We start from the raw sequence: 23,011 nt of genomic DNA on the forward strand, positions 1-23,011 counted from the left end.
GCTTGTATGGCTGTTGTTCAGAATGACCTGGGTAAACTCGGCCATAAATGTTGTTGCCTTCAGTAGAGTCACTAGCGACAGCCGCATCTGGTGCGGCGTATGGCATGTCACCCCCTACCCTTCCCTCATCTCCTTCCCTCCACAATAATCAGTGGATGCAAGCACTGTTCGAGCACATGAAGACGCGTGTAATGATTGCGCAGGAAAGATCAAGAATAACCAAAGAGGCGAATGGCAAAAGTGGCCCACTCGAGCATACAGAAAACCGCTGAAATCATATGTGTAGGACTGATCCAGCACAAATAAGTAACGTCACTTAATTCATAAATACAGGAGGTGTGTTCAGTAAGTTGCCTACACCATCATGTTCCGCCAGGGTTAGAGAGCTGAGCTTGTCTATGTAGATTGAGAAAAGTTCAGACTTGGAACACACAGTAACAGTTCAGTCCGGTTTAAGTACTACAAGTAACGAGATAGTAATTGTAGCGAAGTGCTAGGAAAAAAGCAGTGGATTTCAAACTTCGCTTCTTGATTAAATTAGTTACAAAGCAAACAACGAAGCCTAAGCAAATCCTTGAAAGTGTAACTGCAGTATATGATCATGATCCACCTTTCTGCCACACACTCAAGCTTCTCACGTTAAGGAAGCAGCGTTTGTGAATACGGGGTTTAGGGTGAAGCAGTTTAAAAGCTGTAGGGAACCAATTGCAGGTGATCCCCTTCAGGATGACATGTTAAAGTGTTTACAGAGGAAATGTGTCGCAATGTGGTGGCCGCAGTTGTCGCCAGGTGTTGACGTGGAGCCGTCGGGTGCTATCTGCTCATTTCTTAGGAGCCTAGGGTTGACAAGAGGCCAGGGACATATCGAAGGAGGTGCCCGATGAAGCAGGCCGCTCCCCCCTCCCCCAGCAGTGTTCTTTTTAGGCATGGGCCCGCCCCCCTCTTGGCTTCGCCTTATACAACTGCGTCGCCCCCCCCCCCCCCGAAAAAAATTTTCTGGCTACGTGCCTGCAAGAGGCACATTTAGCTCCGTGTACTGGAGTTGCCGCTGTTGCAAACAAAGCGTTGATAGCCGGGGCCTTGTTGTTGTGCGGCTTCGATAGCACTAGGTGTTCTGGCTCTCTTCTTCCCGCCAAAGGACGTGGTTTTCGCGACGAGCTGACGTGGCGTCGTCGGGTGCTACCTCCTGGCTTCCTTCATAGCTTGGGTTAACAAGAGGCAGATTTAGGTCCTTACACTGGCGATACCGCTTTTGGAAATGAAGCGTTGATGGCCGGTTCCTTGCCTTTGAAGATTTTCGGTAGAACTTTGGTGTCCTTTCTCTCTTCTTCCTTCCAAAGCACTTGGTTTTCACGACGAGCTGACGTGGCGTCGTCGGGTGCTACCTCCTGGCTTCCTTGAAAGCCTGGGTTAACAAGAGGCAGATTTAGGTCCCTACACTGGCGATACCGCTTTCGGAAATGAAGCGTTGATGGCCGGTTCCTTGCCTTCGACGGTCTTTGGTAGAACTTTGGTGTCCTTTCTCTCTTCTTCGTTCCAAAGCACTTGGTTTTCGCGACGAGTTGACGCAGCGTCTCTGGGTGCCATTTTCTCGTTTCCTTGGAAGAATGGGGTTAAGAAAGGCAAATTAGATTCATCCACTTGCACTGCCGCTCTTGCCAATGAGGCACTCATGATCACTGGCTTGCTTTGGTAGGGTTACTAGAAGGCTAGGTGTCTTTGCAGTCTTATTTCCTCCAAAGCGCATGATTGCCGCAAGGAGTTGACGTGGCGTCGTCGGATGTTATCTGCTCGTGTCCTTCGAAGCCTGGGGTTAAGAGGAGGTAGGTTTAGGTTCGTGCACTGTCGGTACCTCTGTTGCCAATGAAGCGTTGATGGCCGGTGCCTTGCTTCTGCAGGACTTCGGCAGCATTACGTGTCCTTGCTGTCGTCTTGGACGCACATGGGTGTCGCAACGAGTTGACGTGGCTTCGTCGGGTGCTATTTGCACGTTGCAATCAATGCCTAGGGTTAAGAAGAGAAGGACTTATTTAGGTTCATGCACTGGTGAGGCCGCTATTGCCAACGAAGCGTTGATGTCCTGTGCCTTGGTTTTGTAGAACTTCGGCAGCACTAGGCGTCTTTGCTGTCTTCTTGCCAAAGAACGTGGTTTTCGCGACGAGTTGAGGTGGCGTTTCCAAATGCTATCCTTTTGTTTGTTTCGAAATCCGCAGTTAACTAGACGCAGAATTAAGTTCGTCCTCTTACGCTGTCACTTCGGGCAATGGACCATTGATAACCTGTTTCTTGCCTTTGTAGGCGCTTAGACAGCACTAGCTGTCCTTGCTCTCTTCAGGCCAAGGCCCGTGGTTACCGCAAAGAATTAATGTGGCCGCGTCGGGTGTTATCTCCTCGTGTCCTTCGAAGCCATGGGTTAAAAAGAGGCAGATGTAAGTACGGTATTGTACGGGCGCTGCCGCTATAGCCAATGAGGCGTTCCTATTTGGTGCCTCGCTTTTATAGGGCTTCGGTACGACTAGATCTCCTTCCTGTCTTCTGCCCAAGGCGCATGGTTGTCGCGATGAGATGACGCGACGTTGTCGGGTGCTATCTGCATCTGCTGGTTTCCTTCAAAGCCTGGGCTAACGAGAGCCAGATCTAGATTCGTGCACTGGCGCTACCACTTTTGTCGATGTAGTGTTGGTGGCCAGTGTGTTCCTACCAAAGCACATGGTTTTCTTGACGAGCTGGCGTGACGTTGTCGGGTGCTATGTCCTTGTTTCTTTCAAAGAATGGACTTACCAAGACGCAGATTTAGGTTCCTGCACTACCACTGCCGCTGTGGGCTTGCAGTCAACATCTACCAAACCAAAGGCTTGCTTTGGTAGGGCGTCAGTAGATCTGGGTGTATTAGGTGTCTTCTATAATCCAAAACACGTAGTTGTCGCGAGGTGCTTACGTGGAACCGTCGCGTGCTATCTGCTGGTTTCCATAGAAGCCTGGGGTTGGCAACAGGTGTCTATAGGTTCGTGCACTGGCGTTGCCGCTGTTAGCGATGAAGCGTGCAAGGCCAGTCTCTTTTTGTAGCGCTTGGGTAGCACTATTTACCTTTCATATTTCCTTCCCGCCAAGGCACGTGGTTTTCCGGACGAGTTGACGCGTCATCGGGCCCTATGTGCTTGCTTCCTTTGAAGCCTGCTGTTAACAGGAGCCAAATTTAAATTCGTACACTGGCACTGCCGCTGTTTCGAATGAAGTGTTGATGCCTGTGCCTTGCTATGTAGGCCTTCCGGAGCACCACGTGCCTTTCTGTCTTCTTCTTGCCGCCAACGCACGTAGTTGTCGCAACGAACCGACGTGGCCTCGTCGGGTGCCATCTGCTCGTTGCGATCGTAGCCTGGGGTTAACAAGACGCAAATTTAGTTACGTTCATACATTGGCGCTACCGCGGTTTCCAGTGAAGATTTGATTTCCAGTGCGTTCCTTCTGCTAGGGTTTCTGTAACACTAGGTGTCCTTGCTGTCTTCCTTCCTCCAAGACACGTTGTTTCTGCAAGGAGTTGATGTGGTGTCGTAGAGTGCTATGTGCTGATTTCCTTGGAAGCCCAGAGTTATGAAGAGGCAGATTTAGATCCGTGCACTGGCGCTGCCCTGTCCACACGAGGCGCTTAATAAGAGCCCGTCGTTAGGCACATTTATCGTGGTCGCAGCGTGAGTCCGGCTGTGCAAGATATTCAGCAGCCTTCAACTCAAATGTGGAATAGCTTATCAGCTACGAAAGGATTATTTCAGCTCATTATGAACCAAGTGTTAGAAGGCTTATCATTTCGTCACTCGTGGCTTGCAGGAGATCATCCTCAAGCGGGCTGCCGATCTGGCCGAGGCGCTGTACAGCATGCCGCGCCAGAACCAGCTGTCCCTACAAGGTCCGCGCTCACCCGCGCTCTCCGGTGGGTCCACCGGCTTCAACGCGTACGCCGCCGCCGGTCAGCTGGCCGTGAACGTCCAGGAGAATGGTTAGTGTGTCGCTCGAATGCGTGTTTACAGCGCGCATCATCCTTGCCACGTTGAACTGCCCTCAGGAACGGTTTCTGTTCGGAGGGAGCTCAGGTGCTTTCGTACCGCCTTTGTCTTAAGCGTGGTGCAGTAAACGCATTGAACACACATTAACTTGGACCGTTCGAGGGGCAGTGCGTAATGCATACAGGCATCCCAAATGAACCCCATGTCCGTTGGTTTTTAGGGTAGTCCTAGGTTTCTTTGGCTTTTCATAACCTGGAGCATGTCGGCGTCGCGACACTTCGTGCTGCGCGTCAGCTGGTACGCAACGAATCGATGACAGAGTTCTTAAGAGTCTCCTGCCTGCTCCTGCTGAGCACTGGGCGCCCCTGGCTTCTTCCGGTCTGCGCTAATCCTCATCTTTCGCTTCTTTTTAATTTGTTCCTTTTAAATCATTACTCAGTATATGTTGCCGTCTTTAGTGTGCAATGCCAGTGCATCGCATTTCCTTCATGCGCTTCTCACTTTGGCGCAAACAAATGCGTCAACTTCACTAGAGAAGCGCCAGGCAGTGCGCCCCGTCAGCAGCGTCAGCGCTCAGCAGCAGCAAGCAGCGAGCGCGCACCCCTTGCCGTCCTCCCTCGCGGAAGCAGCTCCGGGGCCACATCCCCTCAGTTTTTGTCAGACTGTCATGATTACATATCACGATATGGGCAATGCTGCGACAAAGGAGCAATCTTGGTCGGCAAATAAAAGGAATGGTGAAAGTACAGTGCACAGACTAAGGCCACAGAGAGAGCAAAACCGTGTAGACATGCATGCTCTTTTTTTCTGGGGTGGGGGGGGGGGGGCGGGGGGCTGGCGCTGACGCCTAGCCCCATTACCAAAAATTGAATGTCCCATCTGCCCCAGTTAGGGGTAGTGGCGCGCTGCAGCCAACCGAAGTGCAATGGAAGGCCTAGGCACGGGGTCCCGACCTTCATGATCGCTGTGTCCTGGCTTCCTTGGAACTGTACTGTCACCATACCACGCGAACTAAACCGCAAGCTCACTCTTGCCATTTGATAGTTCCATGCCAAGGTGAGTGAAAATGAAAATTGGTTTTAAGAAAACGAAATGACGCAATAACTGTCTCTCATATCTTGGCGGACACGCGGACACCCGAACCGCGCCGTAAGGGAATAGATGAAGGAACGAGTGAAAGAAGAAAGGGAGAAAGATGGTCCGTAGTAGATGTCTCCGGAATAATTTCGATCACCTGGGGATCCTTAACGTGCACTCACATCGCACGGCACACGGGCGCCTTTTACGTTTCGCCTCCGTGGAAACTCGGCCGCCACGGTAAGGTTCGAACATGGGTACTCCGGCTCAGTAGACGAGTGCGCTAACCACTGTGCCACCGCGGCGCGTTAAGGTGTGTGCAACTTTCTGAAACCTGGGCTTTTCTTTCGGTGTCCCCAGAACAAACGCAGCAGCAAGTACAACTCAGGCCCTTGCCCTAAGACGCATTTACATTCCCTCAGAACACTGCGGTGTATCACGCAGGTGAAATATCGCTGTACTTTCCTGGCTCTCCTATCCCTGGGTTTTCGGTTTTACACCTGAAAGAGACAACAGTACTCCCGCAGGCAAACCACGTGCCGACCTCAAGTGCATCATTCCATTCTGTCTCAGAAGTTCCATTCATCAGATTGTTCACGCCGAAGGTGTTGTATAAAAGCTTCAATTAAGTCTAATTTTCTGGAACTAAATTTTTTATCCTGACATAATTTTAAGTGAAGAGCTGTTGCGGCGCGTATTATTCCTAGAGCGAAACCCGAAGAATGAAGGCCACAGTCACTGTGACGCTTGCAAAGGCATTTGACAGCACTCCAGATCGTGTCAGCTCGTGGATGCTGCACCAGCGGACAGATTTAGATGAGCAGACAAAGGCGAATTGTTTTAGCCCCAATAGACGCAAGTTTTTTTAGAATTTGTAGCGCTTTCAGAAAAAACGCTTTTTCTCAATTCTCTTTAAACGCAATCTAGATAGAGAAGCGGTACAGCGAGCAAATGGAATGAACACAGAATCCGCTGCGATCGAAGAGTGGGAAGTAATATTATGCTCCGACACAGCCCAGGAACGAATAAGCGGCGAGTAACCCTCCAAGCTGGCCCGCCAATGGCGTCGGAATTAATCACAGAGGCAGCGGCGATGTCACGCCAGGGGACTGACAACTGAGTCTCGTCACCAGCGGTCGGTACCATATGCTGGAGGAGTGCTCGGCACTTATTAGTTCCTGAGTGTAATGTGAGCATGGTGACAGGAATCAATGTAGATATGGGAAATAAATATGATAAAATGGCAGAGTTCAATTTAGACTGAAAGATTAAAAAAAAAGAACGAAATAAATAGGATCAGAAGTAGCTCTGGAATGTGACAGAAATAGCCTGGTACACGCCAAAGTTTTGAATGTCGCAGTTATTAGTCAGGTAGGTCACATGTTACTTAAGGATCTCTGATATCGTGTGCCGTGCCACATGTACAGGGTCATCCACTCCAAGTGCGAGCACGGCCCAGCGTGGCTGCGCTCTGCGGAGCGCTAGCGCATCGAAGCGAAGCGGAGCAGGCGCAAAGGGGCCTGCAGGCGTGGCTACGAGTCGTCTGCTACAGCGCAGAAAAGCACCGCGCTTGCTTTGCGGTCAAGTGCACCCAATTCACCGCAGACTTAGTGCACCTGAGCACGCCTCGTTGACATTGCGGGAAAGCGCACTTCACTCACTGCGTCGCATCGTTGGTTCCGCGTACACAACTGAGCGACCGCCTGTCTAAGAACCACAGTCTGATTTAAATGCATGAACAGCTTCAGGGCTAGTTGGCTTGGTTTGTTTTAATGTCCCAAATGCACTCAGGATATGAGAGATGCCGCAGAAGAGTGATCCAGATAGTTTAGACCACCTGGGGATCCTTATCGTGCACTGAACGGGGCCGCCGCGAACGGGGCCGCCGCGATGGCACTCAGGTCTCGGCAGTCGGACGTCTTAACCGCTGAACCAACACGGCGGGACATTCTTGGGATTTGACCACATTCTTCGAGTGACGAGTTTAACAGGGCAAATATTTACTTTACTCGCATGCTGTCTAAGGCGTGTGGGATGTTTTACATAAGCAGCTGTTAATGCACAGATATGGCGTCGAGCACGCTTTTCTCGGCCGTCACGTGACCAGTTCAGCGCGAAGGAGCTCGCGGATTGCGTGACGCGACTTCGAAGCTCATTAAAAAAAATTATGAAAGGCTCCAACAGCGTTGGTGTGTTCGAAAACGATTCGCAGTTCCTTTATTTCAGCATATAAATTTTTTATATATGCCGGTGGTTGCTTGCGTCGCTAAGCAGGCTGACCGACTGTGTTTGGTCGGAATATCAAGCCACCATTCACAGTACCCTAATCCTAGCGCTTAAACGCCTTATATTGTGTAGACTGCTTTTTTCTCTTCCGACTAGCCTGAATCGTTTTGTTGTTTCCCGCTAATGTTTTTCCGCCAGCAGCTCGTTCTTCGGACGTTACTCAATGCAAACGCGACAGACGTGAAAAGGACAACTGCAAACTAGTAGCCCAAGTTTTATTCCAGGAAGTACGTGTGCTGTTCGCTGTGAGTCAAAGAGGAGGTGGCTCTCTGTCTCTTGGCGAGTTAGACATTCACCGCAACCGAGCGCCAGAAGCACCACGATGCGGGGTGCTGAGAACAGAAGAGAAAAATGGACACCCTTTCGAACCTAAGCCGGACACAATTCAAGTCCGCAGTGCAGCTGCGGCCCCATTCAGAGTCACCACACAGTTCTTTCACGACTGAAAAGCAGTGTGTTGTTAAAACTTTTCTTTGCACCAGAACGAGAAGCTAATCTAGGACGAAATAATAAGCTCATACCCGCATTAATGGGTGCCTGAGGTAGAGAGAATGGGTTTTAAATTCTTTAACACTAATTACCATACATCATGTCACTAATCCCATAATTTGTGCGTTATTATCTCACACGCACTCCTTAGCATAGAGTCTTTTGAGCTCCCACATTATATGAAAGACTACCCGACGTAGATATAAAGCCCCGCTCCAACCACGTCATACGAATGTGCCTGCGTGGCCTAGCGGTAGCGTGTCTAACCCGCGATTCAAGGGTCCCGGGTTCGATTTCCATCTCATCCACGGTAGTCAGCTCCTGACAACTTGGCCACATCATATGCTCGCGTGACGTCACACAGCACGCCGACAACTCAGCGTCCGGCCATTCCACCGGCGAACTATCGCTTGCCAGATGCATATGCATGCTCATGATTTTTCGCTCACGACACCTACGCCAGATTTTCTGCAGAACAGGGCCGTTAAGATTAGCGCGTTAAAAACATCACCTATCGGAAACGAGAACCGAAGGTACAACGCCAGAAAGCACGTTTAGCAGCTGCGGCGGTTAGTGGCCAAGGCCCCAGACTACTGAGACCCAAGTCTGATCGCGGCAGCGGCGGCACCGTTTCAATGGAGTGGAAAGGCAAGGCGCCTGTGTGCTCTAAATTATCTGGAGGCCTCTACTACGGCATCCCTGATAACCTAAATGGCCCTGGTACGTTAAGATAAATTAAGCCAAGCCATCCCTGAAACAAGACACGCATTTCACTCAGTATGTGGTGCTGAGGTGACCGGCCGCTCAGTTTGCGCGAAACCAACGACGCGGTGCTGAGAGTGAAGGGCGCTTTCCAGCAATGCGACACGGCACGCCCGGCAGAGTAAGCATACAGTGAATTAGGTTCACTTCACAGCAAAGCAAGCACGGTGCTCTCCTGCGCTGTAGCCGACTTGGAACGAAGCCCCGCCTCCAGGCTTTGCTTCGATGCTCGGCCGCGGCGGATGCGCTGCCACTCAGAGCTGTGTTCAGCGTGGACGACCCTGTACATCTGCATTACAAATTCGACGCTTAAATTTGCTAAGAAAGGTAGCTCCGGTCACCTCCTCGATTCAAAGGGGATGCCAATAAAATCCATCCTTCCCCCGCAAAATGTTTACGAAGTGCAAAATCCGGTACGTAGGTAACCTGAAGATGCGACTCTTGCACAACAAGAAAAGAGAAAAAATGATAGTACCGAAAATATTTCGGCATTACAGCTTGCTTTTGGTCTCCCCTTCCTGTATAAATGTGATTCATTTTGTGGGTGAGCGGAAACAAGAAAGGACAGGAAGTAGTGCACGTTTGCACAAGTGCGGACATAAGCAAACGGAGAACGCTATTCGGTTCAAAATGCAATCACGCCTTCTCTACTGGAAATAAAGAAACATTGTTTGTCAATGAGGAAGTGCACCAACCTACTCTAGCATCATGGACATACCATCGCCGGAAATTCTGATTAGGAAACGCGTGAAGAATATCCCAAGATCATTGCGTGTTCCGTTTACTTTTGCCGCAGCTGTGCATAGTAGAATATTGATGTACCGGGCCAAATTGTTGCGAAGACTTACGTGTCATGGGCGTCATGGACAGCACACTGCATAGAAGACCATGTAACTTTACTCATATTAGCTGTCGCTATCCCATTTCTGACAACTTTTTCTGGCCTTTCAAGAGGGGTACAGACACGAAATATGTTCCGAACAAATGGCACAGTGCTTTGATTTGATCTCGAGGTTTGTCAGCAAGGCATGCGTTTTGTGCTGTCACTCACTGCTGTTTCCGACATCGCAATCGCGTCTGTTTTTCGAGGATGCTTTCAGTGCTTCCCTTTCATGCGCGTTTGTAAGGACAGCTGCCGTTGCATGCATGAGCAGCTTTTGTTTGCATCTACCATAACTCGGCGTTGAGTGGAACTTTTTTTTTCTGCCCCAGATGCACTTATTCGGGCAGCGTGTAGGACCAGAAAGCCGTACCGAAATTTACTCACCAAACGTAGTGTGATGATCCGTCAGTAGCCTGCAGCGTAATTTAACGTGTCTGTACCCTTTTGATATAATTATTGATGCGGAACCGCTGTGCGCGGAGGCAAATTGCGGTGGGGAGCAACTCACTCCGGCTGCTGCCGCTTGCAGAGTACGGCCGCTCGCAGAGCAGCAGCGTGTCGCCGCGGGGCTCGAACGCATCGACGCCGCACAGCAGCAGCGGCGCAGCCGGGGGGCCGTACGCCGCGGGGCCTCTGCCCGGGTCGCCGGGACTCTTGAACGGTTCGTGCTTCTTTTGCGCCGCCGGCCTCCCGGCTGCAGCAGCGCTCACCGGCGTCGCGTGGTGGAACTTACGAATGTGCCTCACCACGCGACGCCATACAAACTGTCATTGAATGCCGTGACCGATAGCCATTTTCTTTAACATTTGTCGTCTTATCTATAGGTCGGTGGATCAACTTACGGCAGGGACGTAGAAAAACCGTAGCGAGTTTCGCAGGCCGGGATAGCACTCCCGCTGTGGCTTCATCGCAGAGCATGCGCCGCGGACCGGTCTGGGGTTCTCTCCGGAAAAACCCCTCAGGCACACGTGAGGAGTATATGAGTCGGGATGACGGCACTGATGTCAGTGATCCGCATTTAACGAGTGCAAGGCAAAACATTTTGTGTGCGTATAAAGCACAAACTATAACCGCGGATGCGCTCACTCTGTTGATTAAATGGGGAAATCATGTATTACTGATCAAGTCATTTCGAAATGTTATCAACGCTCTAAGAAATTTGCCAAAACTGAATGGATGCTTCAACTCATAATGTGCGGGGAACTTGGGAATACCGCTTGTGATAAGAGTCGGGTGCAGAAAGCTGGAAGAAAAACGAAAGGACAAAAAGAATGCACATACTGTTCAGGTCCTAGGCTGTATGTTTAGAAAAGATTTGGAAGGTTCTGAAATCTATAATCGATCGTTTTACGTAGCGGTGTGCAGGAAGCGTTTGAGCACGTTGCTTTTACACGCAACATCTAAGCTAGTAGTTTTGATGATGACAATTCTTTTCTTTTTTCTGCTGCGCATTAGTGAGCGAGTCCAACTCCTCTTTCAGAAAAAATCCGAGTGCAGACATAACTTCCTAAATAGAACATAAAGTTGTTATTGCATTGAGCAACTACGCTTCAGGTACACAACTGGTCGACTCGAAATGAAGAAGTAAAGCCGTTTTTTGTATTACGCCATTTGATTTGTTTTCATGTAAAATATTAAACATGTTTAGTTGTCAGCCCGCAAAAGCATTACGTATATATACGCAACGCGTTCACGTTACGGCGCACTGTCACCCGTCTTGGTAACGACAGTCTTATTTGATGATGATGACTAATTTTTACGGCGCAAGGGGGCCTGTGGCCAAACAGCGCCATAGCGCAAGGTTTTTTTTAGTTTGCTTAAGGTGGGGTGAAATATTCATTTCCCAAGCATTTCAAATGTCTGTTTTGTAGTCATACCGACAGAGGAGGTGCAGAAAAACTACCAAAGCCGCAGGCAGACCCATTTCTCCTGGCGGTGGTTTGAAAACAAGGGTATTAAAACAGAGTTACGTGGTGTAATAAGAGATGTACAGTAATATGAATGTTCAAGTTTCATCAGTGCGCAGGTACAAGACAAACAAAAATATGACTGTGCTTTAGCTCTGGTTAAACCAAGTAGGTAGCGAGGGCTACAGGCCATGACTACGCTTAGGCTTCGCTGTGGTTAAGCGATGTAATGCTGCTGATGATTTACTTGGCTAATTTTTGCCTATGCTTGTTTCGTTCCAACGCTGAAGACTGGCTTCCTTCAAAGACGCCAGACTCGGCACGTCGTCTTCTACCGTCGCAGATTCACTGTCGGAGGCTAAGCGAGCTCGTCTAGCCGCGTCGTCATTACGACGCTTATCGAGACGTTTGACACACTCTTCTTCGGTCTCTTCGGCACGCTATCTCGTCCTTGTTTCGTTCCGGCGCCGAAGTCTGGCTTCTTTCAGCCTAGCCGACTCATCGTTCTCCGTAACGGCGGAAGCACAAGGCAGCGTTCCTTCGGCGTCGCGTCAGCGTGTCGGCTACTGGCGTCGCCGGAGGCGAAAATTCGGCGCTTGAAGCCAGCCGACGCAGGGAGACGCATATATCTGGCGAGGCCAGATCTCAGCGTCGGCGCCGGAAATAATTCGTAGGTGGGGATTGGTGGGGCCAAAAGCCGCGGCCCGTTTCTGCAAAGGCAGCAGCGCCCTTTCTGTCCGTAAAGTTCCGAGATTGAGTCAATTAAAAAAGTGCATTTAACATTGAAATCATTTGTGCAGTACCCCTTCGAAATAATCTCCCTTGAAGTTTATACACAGCTTCCAACGCTTCTTGAGGACTTGGAAACAGTTGGAAAACGCTTCTTTTGACAGGGCTGTCAGCCCCTTTGTCGTGGCGTCTTGAATGGCCTCCACGCTCCCCATCCAGCGACATTTTAGGACTTTCTTCACACGAGAGACCTAGTTTTCAAGAGAAGAAAATTATTTTCTAGAGCAGAAAATAAATCATTCTCGAAAGTTTACGGACAATGGTTGTAGTTCAATTTCTGTTGCCGACATAAACAATCTGTTTTGTGTGCGATGGATATGATTTCAGAACTTTAGCGCCTGTTCACGAATACCGTTAGTTTTCTGTATTCTATGGTTCACTAAATCGTATGCCTTTGAGAGGTCCTCGGAAACACCAATAACGAAGGCTTTTTTTTTTTTTCAAACTACGCTGGAATGTATTCTTTTATTGAAGTAGTGGTAACTCGGCAGATTTATTTTTACAAATCCTCAGTTGGTTTGGCGACAAATTGTTATGTTATCAATAAAGTCAGACCACCTTGTATCAAAATTTTTTTAAATGCTTTCAGGAAGAACAGCAGTATAGGCAGTGGTCCCTAATTTCCTAACTCATTGCGGTCTTTCTTCTTATACAGAACCTTTACTTTGACTATTTCCATTTCATCAGGAAATACACCGGGAGGGAAGCCTAAGATAAATATATATGCAAGAACAAGCGCAATGACTTCTATGTTTAACAGCCCTTCCTTAAATGCCGTCAGTGTCACAGCTATCTCTTATTAAGGTTTGGTATGACTGATATAACCTCTGCAGTCGTAACTGATTTGAAAAATCTGCATTGTTATGGTTAAAATTAATGCAATTATTGCGATCATGCGACCGGTTGGTATGGGCGAGGGTCGCAAAAAGTTGTTGAAGGGCTCTGGTTGAAGGCACCTGCCAGCTTTCTTCCAGACAGTGCTTATCGTCGAGCTGTAAATTTCGTGTAGTAGCCGGTGCTTTCTCGTGCCCCAGTAGTACATTTATTCTGGAATTTCAAGAAAGGTCGAATAGTAATCCTTGTGTGCCAGGTGAAGCTTTTTGTTAGCCTATTTCTGTATTTCTTAAATACGCTCAGGTCATCTGTTCAAGGTGAATTAAAGAAATTTTTGTGATTTGTCTTTCGGCTAGAAACAACTCGAGAACGAGACCCGGGGAGAGCTTATACCCATGGTATCACCGGCGGGTACCTGGCCGCATGGGGATGGAACCCCGCACCTCCCGCATATGAGGTGTATGACAGTCTTATACCCTTGCCACACGCGCACAAGAAATGACAGTAAATGCCTCAAGTTTTCAATGTCATTATTTTCGGAGTTAGGACTACACGTCCAGGTGAAATATCATTACAGGAAAGTCAAGATGACGATAATGCTTACTAGACAGTCAAAAAATTTTGTCTTAATGTTATCAGTGATAATGAGCACATCATCTCTGGAATGTTGTTGAAATGTAATATGAAAGTTATTTTCCCGATAATGCTACCGTTCTCTCTTGACAATTAAGTTAAAAATGTAGCTCGCGTACTAGCACAATTGCCGAGACCATCTGTCAGAAGGGCAGGTAAAAGTGGCCCCCTTCGCATCGAAAAGGCAGGAGAGGTGCCTCATCTGACTGAAAGACATGAATAAACCATTTACTACTGGCTAAGAAACGTTGGCCGCTTTGCTGCGTGTGCAGTGGTAGAGGAGAGTACGGCGAATGAGTTGTAGCGAGCAGAGAAGGTTGCAAATGGCAGTGAGGTTAATGACATTAAATTTCACTGCGTAGCACCGCGGTAATGGCAGTAACACTTAACACAATAAGAACTTATTGTCTTGGCACGGGTATCATCAGTTGAGCGTGGCAAGCGCCCGAGCAGCGCTAGAAACGCCACACTGTGGTGTCATGTAATGAGGCAATTCAAAGCTCCTCAGCTGCAGGCTGTGTTTCCGAGGAAATGATTCTTCCGCATTAATGATGGCGCTAACGTATGCAATAAAAGACCATTTCTAAAGGGTTAATCACTGAACTAAACGTACATGCCGGCACGAAGCTAAATAGGTTTATATGTAGCTACAGTTTATATAGCTCTTGTAAGCTGTGTCTTTAGAACAGGCTGGCAAAATTTTCAAATCCATAATCGATAGTTTTACGCATTGGTGAAGACGAAGGGTTGCGACAAATCGGTATTACATGTAACCATCTGTTGTAATGGTTTTCATGATGATCATGTTTCTTCTTTTTTTTCGCAGGAGCATGGTTGAGCGCGTCGAAACTCGGCGTCTCACAACTATTCCAAAAAGTTGGAGAACTACTTTGCCCAGTGTCATTGCTATGGCAGTAGTATACTCCGCATAAATTTTCTCGTACACACCCAGCGGGAAAGCTGGCGGCGCAGCACTTAACAACGAAAGGCATGCCGGGAAAGGGAGGTTTCATATTTGGCTTGACTAGCGTTGGACCGATAACGTGGATTCATCTGCTACAATGCCTCGAGGAAAAACATCAAAGAAATGCCATGAAAGCTGCCACACGAGCCTCATACCGAACAATTCGTTGAAGAAGTCAAATGTGCACTAGTATAATTGTGTGTGTGCACAGCAGAGAGCCTCTGGGCGCATGCACTGCTGGTTCCGAAGCAGAGTCCACGTTTTCGCCCTAATGCTAACCGAAACCTCATTTTCCCGGCATGCCCTTTGTGGATGAAGTCCTCCTTAAGAAACTTGGTTAGACGGTCGCGATACTTTTTCCTCTAGGTAATTTTGAGAAACTCTATGGCACACCATAGATACGTGGGCTTAACAGAAAGAAAATCGCCAGTTTATTTTGAAAGCGATCACTGTTTCCAGTCTATACAATTAAGGTAGAATGAGAATGCGCAAAATCAAAGCGAATGAAACCGTTTAGAGCGAGCTATAGCGGCGACGCGGTATTTTATCCGAAGCGCGCGAGCAGGGAGCCGCTTTGTTGTTAACGTTTGCAACGAACGCCCCGGAAAGGCCGCAGTGCAATCTGCGCCGGCTTGCGTATGTAAAGCCTTCGTCAAAAGTTTAGAGGCCAGGGGGTTTGCTTGTAAGCCTTGTAGCGTTCCTGAAAGTCCTGGATGGTGCAGGAGCAGAGATGGTGTTTTCAGGAGCTTTCCAGTGCTGGGGGGCATCAAAAGCCGCATGGTGTCACTCAGAACGAAACTTAGTGGACTTTTGACAAACGCTGCACGTGAGGCATAGGGCTCGCGCCGCAAGCTCCTTGTGTGCGCTTAGCTATTGCGGACGCACAATTAATCTCTCTAGTTTTAGTTGTGCATTCGCAACGGCTTGGCATGTGCAAGGTGTTGCGCCGACTGTAGTGCGCATGCGCAGAACGCAAGAGCAAGCACTGCGTCTAACGTACTGTCGCAATCACAATATTGCAGCACGCAGGAAAGTGTGACAAACACTACGTTCCGCGCCACCTAACAGCGCACGCCCACTCTTTCGCCCCTCGCAGACATCTGTGTACCGTCACTCCTACCTTACGTGTGCTGTACGTAGGTCAGAACCGGCGCCAGATGGGGCTTCGATGCCCGAGCCACTGATGGGTGACTGTTAGTAAAGAAGAGGGGGGTGTGCAATTATGTTTTCTCTGTTGATCCTTCTCGCAGGCGTGGCCATCAATTTGCAATGCGCGCGCGCTCTGAACGAACGAACAGGCCACAACGCCTGGATGACCAACTGCTCCTGGACGCGAGGAACGTTGGTGGTGACGCGAAAGAAGCATATAATTTATTTATTAAGCTCTTTGCCGTTACCTATGCTAAACATCTTTCATTAAGGAATATTAAGCACTCTAAAATGGCGAGCAAGTCATGGCTAAGAAAAGAGCATCGAAGAATGATTAAATTAAAAAAAAATCGACTTTATCATTCTTTTTAAGTACACGCATAGAGGCCACACTTGAAGAGTTTAAAAAAAGTTCCGTAATACCTTTAATGCTAAGCTGAGATGTGCGAAATTTGCCTGCTGTGAACACACATTTGCAAATGTAACTCAGCAGTGCCCTTGCGCTGCATGAAAAGTAATAGTGTCCTGGGCCGTCGAAAATGTAACTCCGTTCCGAATACTTTAATGGTCGATGGCCAAGAACTTCATGGAAGAGAACTTACTGATTACTTAGATCATTACTTGGTTAACGTTGCTGTTCCTGCCCCCGGAGACAATCCCTCCGAAGAAACAGTACTCGGAAGTAGAATTGAGGAGAGTATTTTCCTTCAGCCAACCGATTAATCTGAAGTTTCTATTATAGTGATGGCCTTGCCCACCGCCAAGGCTTTAGGCGCAATTGGCTTTAAAATTAAGGCTATAAAGTAGGTCTTAAGTATAATTGCACGTATACTTGTTCACATATTCAACTTAGTGATGGAGTTGGGAATCTTTCCGGATGCAATGAAGATTGCTAAGGTGTCCGTAATTTTTAAAGGAGGAAACCGGAACTTGCCCGCAAATTACAGACTGATATCCGTCCTCCAAGTTCTAAGCAAAGCCCTAGAAAAATTACATTGGTTAGAGTAGCAAAGTTTTTTGAAATTCATAATGTTATAACTAACGCACAATTTGGGTTTTTTAAAGGCAAGTCCACGGAAACGTCTCTGTTAACATTAAAGGAACAAATGCTGCGAAATATTGACTAAAGCACGTTCACAGTAGCTCTTTTCGTGGACTTCACTAAAGCATTTCGCTGCCTCGACCACCAAATTCTAATCAAAAAGCTTCAGTCATATGCGATTCGCGGGCGGTGTTCAGACTTTCTAAAATCCTACTTTAAAAATAGCCCTCAGTTCGTACGCCTACACAAATATAATTCATCGCTTCTCCCAGTTAAATACGGTGTCCCGCAGGGTAGCGTACTAGGTCCGCTCTTATTTATTATATTTTTGAATTATATTGAATGTGTAGATAGTACAGTACAATATATTATATATGCTGATGATAGCATGTTGTTAATTTGTGGATTAAACATGAATGATTTAGTAATGAAATGCAACGATTTTCTGCAAAAGTTTTCAAGATGGTCAAAAGTAAATCGAATTGAAATTAATGCCGCCAAAACGAAAGCAATTATATTTTGCGCAAAAAATAAGGAAGTTCCAGCTAGCCTCTCATTTATGTTTGATTACCAGGAAATATAAATCGTTCACGACCATAAAATCTTTGGTGATTGATTAATCGATTTCTTGATTGATTGATTAACTGAGCCCTCCGCAGAAATGCGGTTACGTTAAACAAGGGCGAAAAGCAAATGTGCGATTAATTTTTCACGTGAAGGAAAAGTGCAATCAATTCTATCAGATGTGTGCGTAAGTAAAGCACTCGGCGAAGCTGATGCCCAGTGAACTCGACGTCGACGGCGCTCGCTGCTTGCAGTTGTTCTGGCGTTAGCCGGAGAACGCTAGGCACATCGAGACACCGATAACGTACGGAAAAGGGTTACGCCCGCTCTAAGGGCAGAAAAGAGCCAATGGTGCAAATAGCGCGCGTGATGCGATATGCATATGACAGTCGGCACTTTCACGGGAATAAAAAAATACAGGCTAACGTGCGCGCATGTAAAGCCTCGAGCAAGTTGTGTAGGTTTCGCTAGTCTAGTGCTACGTTGCTAGTGCCCCGTGAAGTTGCCATCCATGGCGATCACTTCTGCATGATGGCTGCAGACGCAGGCCGTAGGGTGCCTCCATTGAGGCACCCTAGTAGGCCGCATATCGCAGTGGCGCTGGTTGCGATCTACGTTCGCACGCGTAAGGTAGTAAGGAGTGCGTCGTTAGGTGGCGCAGAACGCCGTTTTCCCACGCTTTCTCACGTCCTGCTGTATTGTGATCGCCACAGTATGTACTCAAGCCAGCGCAGCTTAAGATGCGGCTTTTGCGGGACTTACGTGGTTAACATCGACAACATGGGGGCGCCCTGCTCGTCCACTTCGGACCGAATACTGTGTCGCCGCTGCTATTTTCAACGCGATAGCCAATCTAGATAGCCACATTAGATTATATTTTTTGGACATTCTCACCCTTACGTAATGGTATAGGTCACAACTACTTTGTTTTTCAGATAAATTGGCGATTTTCTTGCTGCTCAACCTAAATATGACCGCTGTACATTATCTTCATAGCTGCGACACCGGACGAATCTGTTGCCCACTTTCTATTGGCATTTGAATTTATATTTAATTTAATTTTGGCTCTTGTAAAATCAAATACGTTTAATGAACTAATTGCTCCCATTATTAATAGACAATAAAGTTTCCTCCGTCCACAGTTGAAGAGCTTTGACTTGCAGCCACTCCATGACATAGTACGCCTTTCGGGCGGTGCGCTTGCCACGCTCAACTCGTTGCAAAGACATGCCCCTGTTTTATTCCGCAGAGTTTTTACGGACGCCAAACTAAAACACTTTGTTATCAACACAGCGAGGTCCAATTATCGTAAATATGGTAGAAAATGTTTTCCATAATTTTTGGCTTCATATCGCAAAAGTGTGAGCGCGGTATCATTCAAGCCCTAATGATGAACTACCGCATCTGAGCGCTTGGACAGGGCACGGAAAACAGACTTCCTGACAGCGAAACTGATGGTACGCAGCAAGTAGTAGAGGGGAAGCTCTGGTTAGGCTCGCGTTCCAACAGGAAGATTTCTTTTCGTCTCTTACTGGCTCTAATTGTATCGGCCCCTCGGGTTGGGGAGGTGTAGTATGGGAAGGATGGGGCGTATGAAATATCCACCAATGAAGACATTGGTCAGACTCGCTCCCGCCCATACGGTTGGCGTCGCTTGAGAGATTTAGCGGTGTAGTCGGCAGTGGTTCTTCAAGCTAGCCTCTCCTCCTCACTCTTAGCTAGTGTGGACCGAGTCCTTTCAGAAACTTTTCACACCCAAGGTTTGGGACGTGCGCTTTTCAGAGCTCGCGGAGTCGGCAACGAGCGTAACGCAGGCTGAAAGAAGAAAGAACGCCACTCTTCGTCCAAGGTGCTGTTATTTAATGTTGAGAAAAGGAAGGAGCTAAAAATCAACACGCGACCAAGAGATGGCATCGTTCACTGTGCAGCCTTTGATGATACGTTTGCCTGGGTCAGTCCGCATTATAGTGCCTAAAGACAAACACAGGGTAAAAATGGAAACTCTAAATCCGTGTAGTGCGTACGCGTTTTTCGTGGGTATGCACTCAAGCAAGGAATACCATCTCTAGATTTGAACGAAAACATCTTCGACGGCAGTTCGCCTTGTTGGGTTCTTGAAACAGTAGTTGAGAGGAAACTGACGCCAACCAATATTTTATTTGTTCCCACCGTTTCGGGACCAACTCTGTCCCTTCTTCAGGCAGCAGCAACAAGAACGCTAAGATCGCCTGCGAAGCGGAATAATGCGCTGCGTGAGCCATGGTGTTCAAATCACTGCTTCGTACCAGCTAAACGGACTGCCACTCAGACAGCCGCTTAAATATTCAATGTGGTGTGCCGTCGGAGTCGACAATGATGGTACGCAGCAGGCCGCGTGGATTAACTGTAGTGGGTCCAGATGAAGATATCCGCCTTACTGCTACTAGATTCTGGCCTCTCTTGATAGTAGCAGTAGGGCGGAAATGTTATGCGAAGAGTATGCTGGGGACGGTCCCAGCAGCAACAAGAACGCGAAGATATCAGCGAATCGGATTAATGCGCTGCGTCACCCATGGTGTTCGAAACATCGCTTCGTGCCAACTAAACGGACTGCCGCTCGGACAGCCGCTTAAATATCCAGTGTCATGTGACGTCAGAGTCGACAATGTGGTACGCAGCAAGCCGCGTGGATTAACAGTAGTGGGTCCAGATGAAAATCTTCGCCTGACTGCTGCTAGATTCTGGCCTCTCTTAATGTAGCAGTAGGGTGGAAAGGTTATACGAAGAGTATGGTGGGGACGGTCCCAGCAGCAACAAGAACGCCAATATCGCCTGCGAATTGAAATAATGCGCTGCGTGAGCCATGGTGTTCGAAACACTGCTTCGTGCCAACTAAACGAACTGCCGCTCAGACAGCCGCTTATATATCCAGTGTGATGTGACGTCAGTGTCCACAATGATGGTACGCATCGGGCCGCGTGGATTAACTGTAGTGGGTCTAGATGAAGACATCCGCCTTACTGCTGCTTGATTATGGCCTCTCTTGATAGTAGCAGTAGGGTGGAAAGGTTATGCGAAGAGTATGCTGGGAATGGCCCCAGCAGCAACAAGAACGTGAAGATCGCCTGCGAATCGGAATAATGCGCTGCGTGAGCCATGGTGTTCGAAACACTGCTTTGTGCCAACTAAACGGACTGCCGCTCAGAAAGCCGCTTAAATATCCAGTGTGATGTGACGTCAGAGTTCGCGATGATGGTACGCAGCCGGCCGAGCGGATTAACTGCAGTCGGTCCAGATGAAGTTTCTGGGCTGATGGTAGATTCTAAGTTTGGTTGCAAAGATGCTGAGCAGAGTATGCTGGGGACGGCCACAACAGTAGTAACAACGCGAAGATCACCTGCGAAGCGGAACGATGCGCTGAGGGGGCCATGGTGTTCCTAATTTAAAGAAACAGGGCGATGAAACGCGGACACACGAAGAAGCGACACACACACGAGCGCTGACTGACAACAGAAATTTTATTCTGGGGGAAAGACGCTTAAATAGAAAACATGAGAGGGTGCTAACAGGGCTGCTGCAAAGATAACACGCAATCAGTGTGGGCGCGTCACAAGATGGCAACAGAACACGTAACAAAAGAAAAATAAGCGATAAAAAAAACGTAAAAAGATAAAAATATAAAAACAGTTGAAAAATACCCAAAAGGGGCGGAGAATGCGTTAAAACCATAAAGAAGACAGAGGAGATTATACAAGTGAGTACATAAAAACATGAAGAAAGTAAAAGATTTAAAAACGTGCCCGAAAGGGGGAACTAACAGCTTCAAAATCTTGCAAGATGCAGCGAACGATAGAACAAGATAAAGGCAGTACCAAAGAGGGATGAGTGATTTATTCAGTTGCGTGTGGCACACAAGAAAACTGGTATTTATCGACTCACCCAGAAAATCCAGCTCTTTTTTTGACAAGGTGAAGGATGGAGTTCTCACGCATTGTTCACCGGCATAATGGATTTTCAGGGATTCGACGATTTCCCTCGTCAACCTATCTCGTCCTGATCCCATAGTGGTGCAGCGATTGGAATCAGGGGTGCAGATTCTTTCAGGGCTGTTTTCTCCCATTTTGCAGCTCTTACAGTGCTTAGCCAGGTGTCCAGAAATGGCGATACTTTTAACATTGTTTTGATGTTCTTGGAGTCGGATATTGATACACCTTCCCGTCTGGCCTATATACCTCTTCCCGCATGACACTGGCACAGAGTAAATTATTCCTGAATCACATGGATCATATTGGCCACAGTGTGTCACCCTAAACCCTCGGGGCTCCATGTGAGCATTTCTTCCTGGACAGCTTCAATAACCAGTCCGATCGCCTTTTACCAGCAGGCTACACTTTACATCTGCTTGTATCCGAAGCCGGCTCCATGATCAATAAGTCCCGGCAGCATTTCGGACCTGCTGCTTCAAACAATAAGCGCAGAAATGCTGTGGTAATGCCCTACCTCCACACAATCAGCCATCGTCTAAAGAAAGTCGCACAGCGCACCGGCGTGGATGTCGTCTTCACGGCTCCCAACAAGCTTTCCACCCTCTGTTCCAAAGTGAATAACCCGCTGGAAATCCGAGGGTGTAGAGAGACACACTCTGGCCAATAATATGCCCACTGCGATTCAGGAATAATTTACTCCGTCCCAGTGCCATGCGGGAAGAGGTATATCGGTCAAACAGGAAGGTTCATCAATATCTGTCTCCAGGAACATCAAAATAATGTTAAAAGTATAGCCTTTTCTGGGCACCTGGCTAAGCACTGTAAGAAGTGTAAAATCACAGAAAACAGCCCTGAAAGAATCTGCACCCCTGACTCCAATCGCTGCACCACTATCGGCCGAAGACGAGATAGGTTGACGAGGGAAAGCGTCGAAGCCCTCAAAATCCATTATGCCGGTGAAGAATGCGTGAGCACTCCATGCCTCTCCTTATCAAAAAAAGAGCTGTATTTTCTGGTTGACTTGAAAAATACCTAATGTTTCTGGTGTGCCACGCACGAGCTGAATAATTCACTCCTCCCTCGTTGGTACCGCCTTTATCTTTTTTCATCCTCCGCAGCGTCTTTCAAGATTTTAACGCTGTTAGTTCCTCCTTTTGGGTACGTTTTTAAAGCTTTTGCCTTCTTCTTTTTATCCATTCACTTGTATAATCTCCTCTGTGTTCTTCATGGTTTTTAACGCATTCCCCGCCCCTTTGGGGAATTTTTCAATTCATTTTATTTCTTGTTAATGCTACCCTACCACCTCTTCGCGGCTCTTTACACAGTCTTATTATCGCTTATTTTTCTTTTGTTGCATGTTTTTTTTTGCCATCTTGTGACGCGACCACACTGATTGCCTATTATCGCTGCAGCAGCCCTGTTATCCGCACTCTCATGTTTTCTATTTAAGCGTCTTTGCACCAGAATAAAAATTCAGTTGTGAGACAACGCTCGTGTGTGGATCGTTTCTTCGTGTGTTAGTGTTTCATTGCGCTGTTTCTTTCTTTTAAATGCATTACCAATAGCCCGGAACCTTGCTGTTCTGTTCCAAATGCTGCTCTCATGCAAACCGCGAAAATGTTCCCGCGAAAATTCACAGGTTTTCAGAAGCATTTGATATGAGTAA

The 23,011-nt window shown here is 47.8% G+C and overlaps 1 protein-coding gene across 2 annotated transcripts in view; it reads left to right on the forward strand.

Annotated features, from left to right (window-relative positions):
* Positions 1-23,011, forward strand: part of kn (EBF transcription factor knot) — a 273,091-nt gene that overhangs the window by 244,551 nt on the left and 5,529 nt on the right. Inside the window, exons 13-14 of one of the 2 annotated variants that reach the window (XM_077664345.1) lie at positions 3,826-3,994; positions 10,028-10,159. In XM_077664345.1, the coding sequence (XP_077520471.1) occupies positions 3,826-3,994; positions 10,028-10,159 (301 nt within the window). The remainder of the gene's footprint in view (positions 1-3,825; positions 3,995-10,027; positions 10,160-23,011) is intronic. The other variant, XM_077664351.1, reaches the window with a different exon arrangement.

Source organism: Amblyomma americanum, chromosome 1 (assembly GCF_052857255.1).
Source record: "Amblyomma americanum isolate KBUSLIRL-KWMA chromosome 1, ASM5285725v1, whole genome shotgun sequence".
NCBI lineage: Eukaryota > Metazoa > Arthropoda > Arachnida > Ixodida > Ixodidae > Amblyomma > Amblyomma americanum.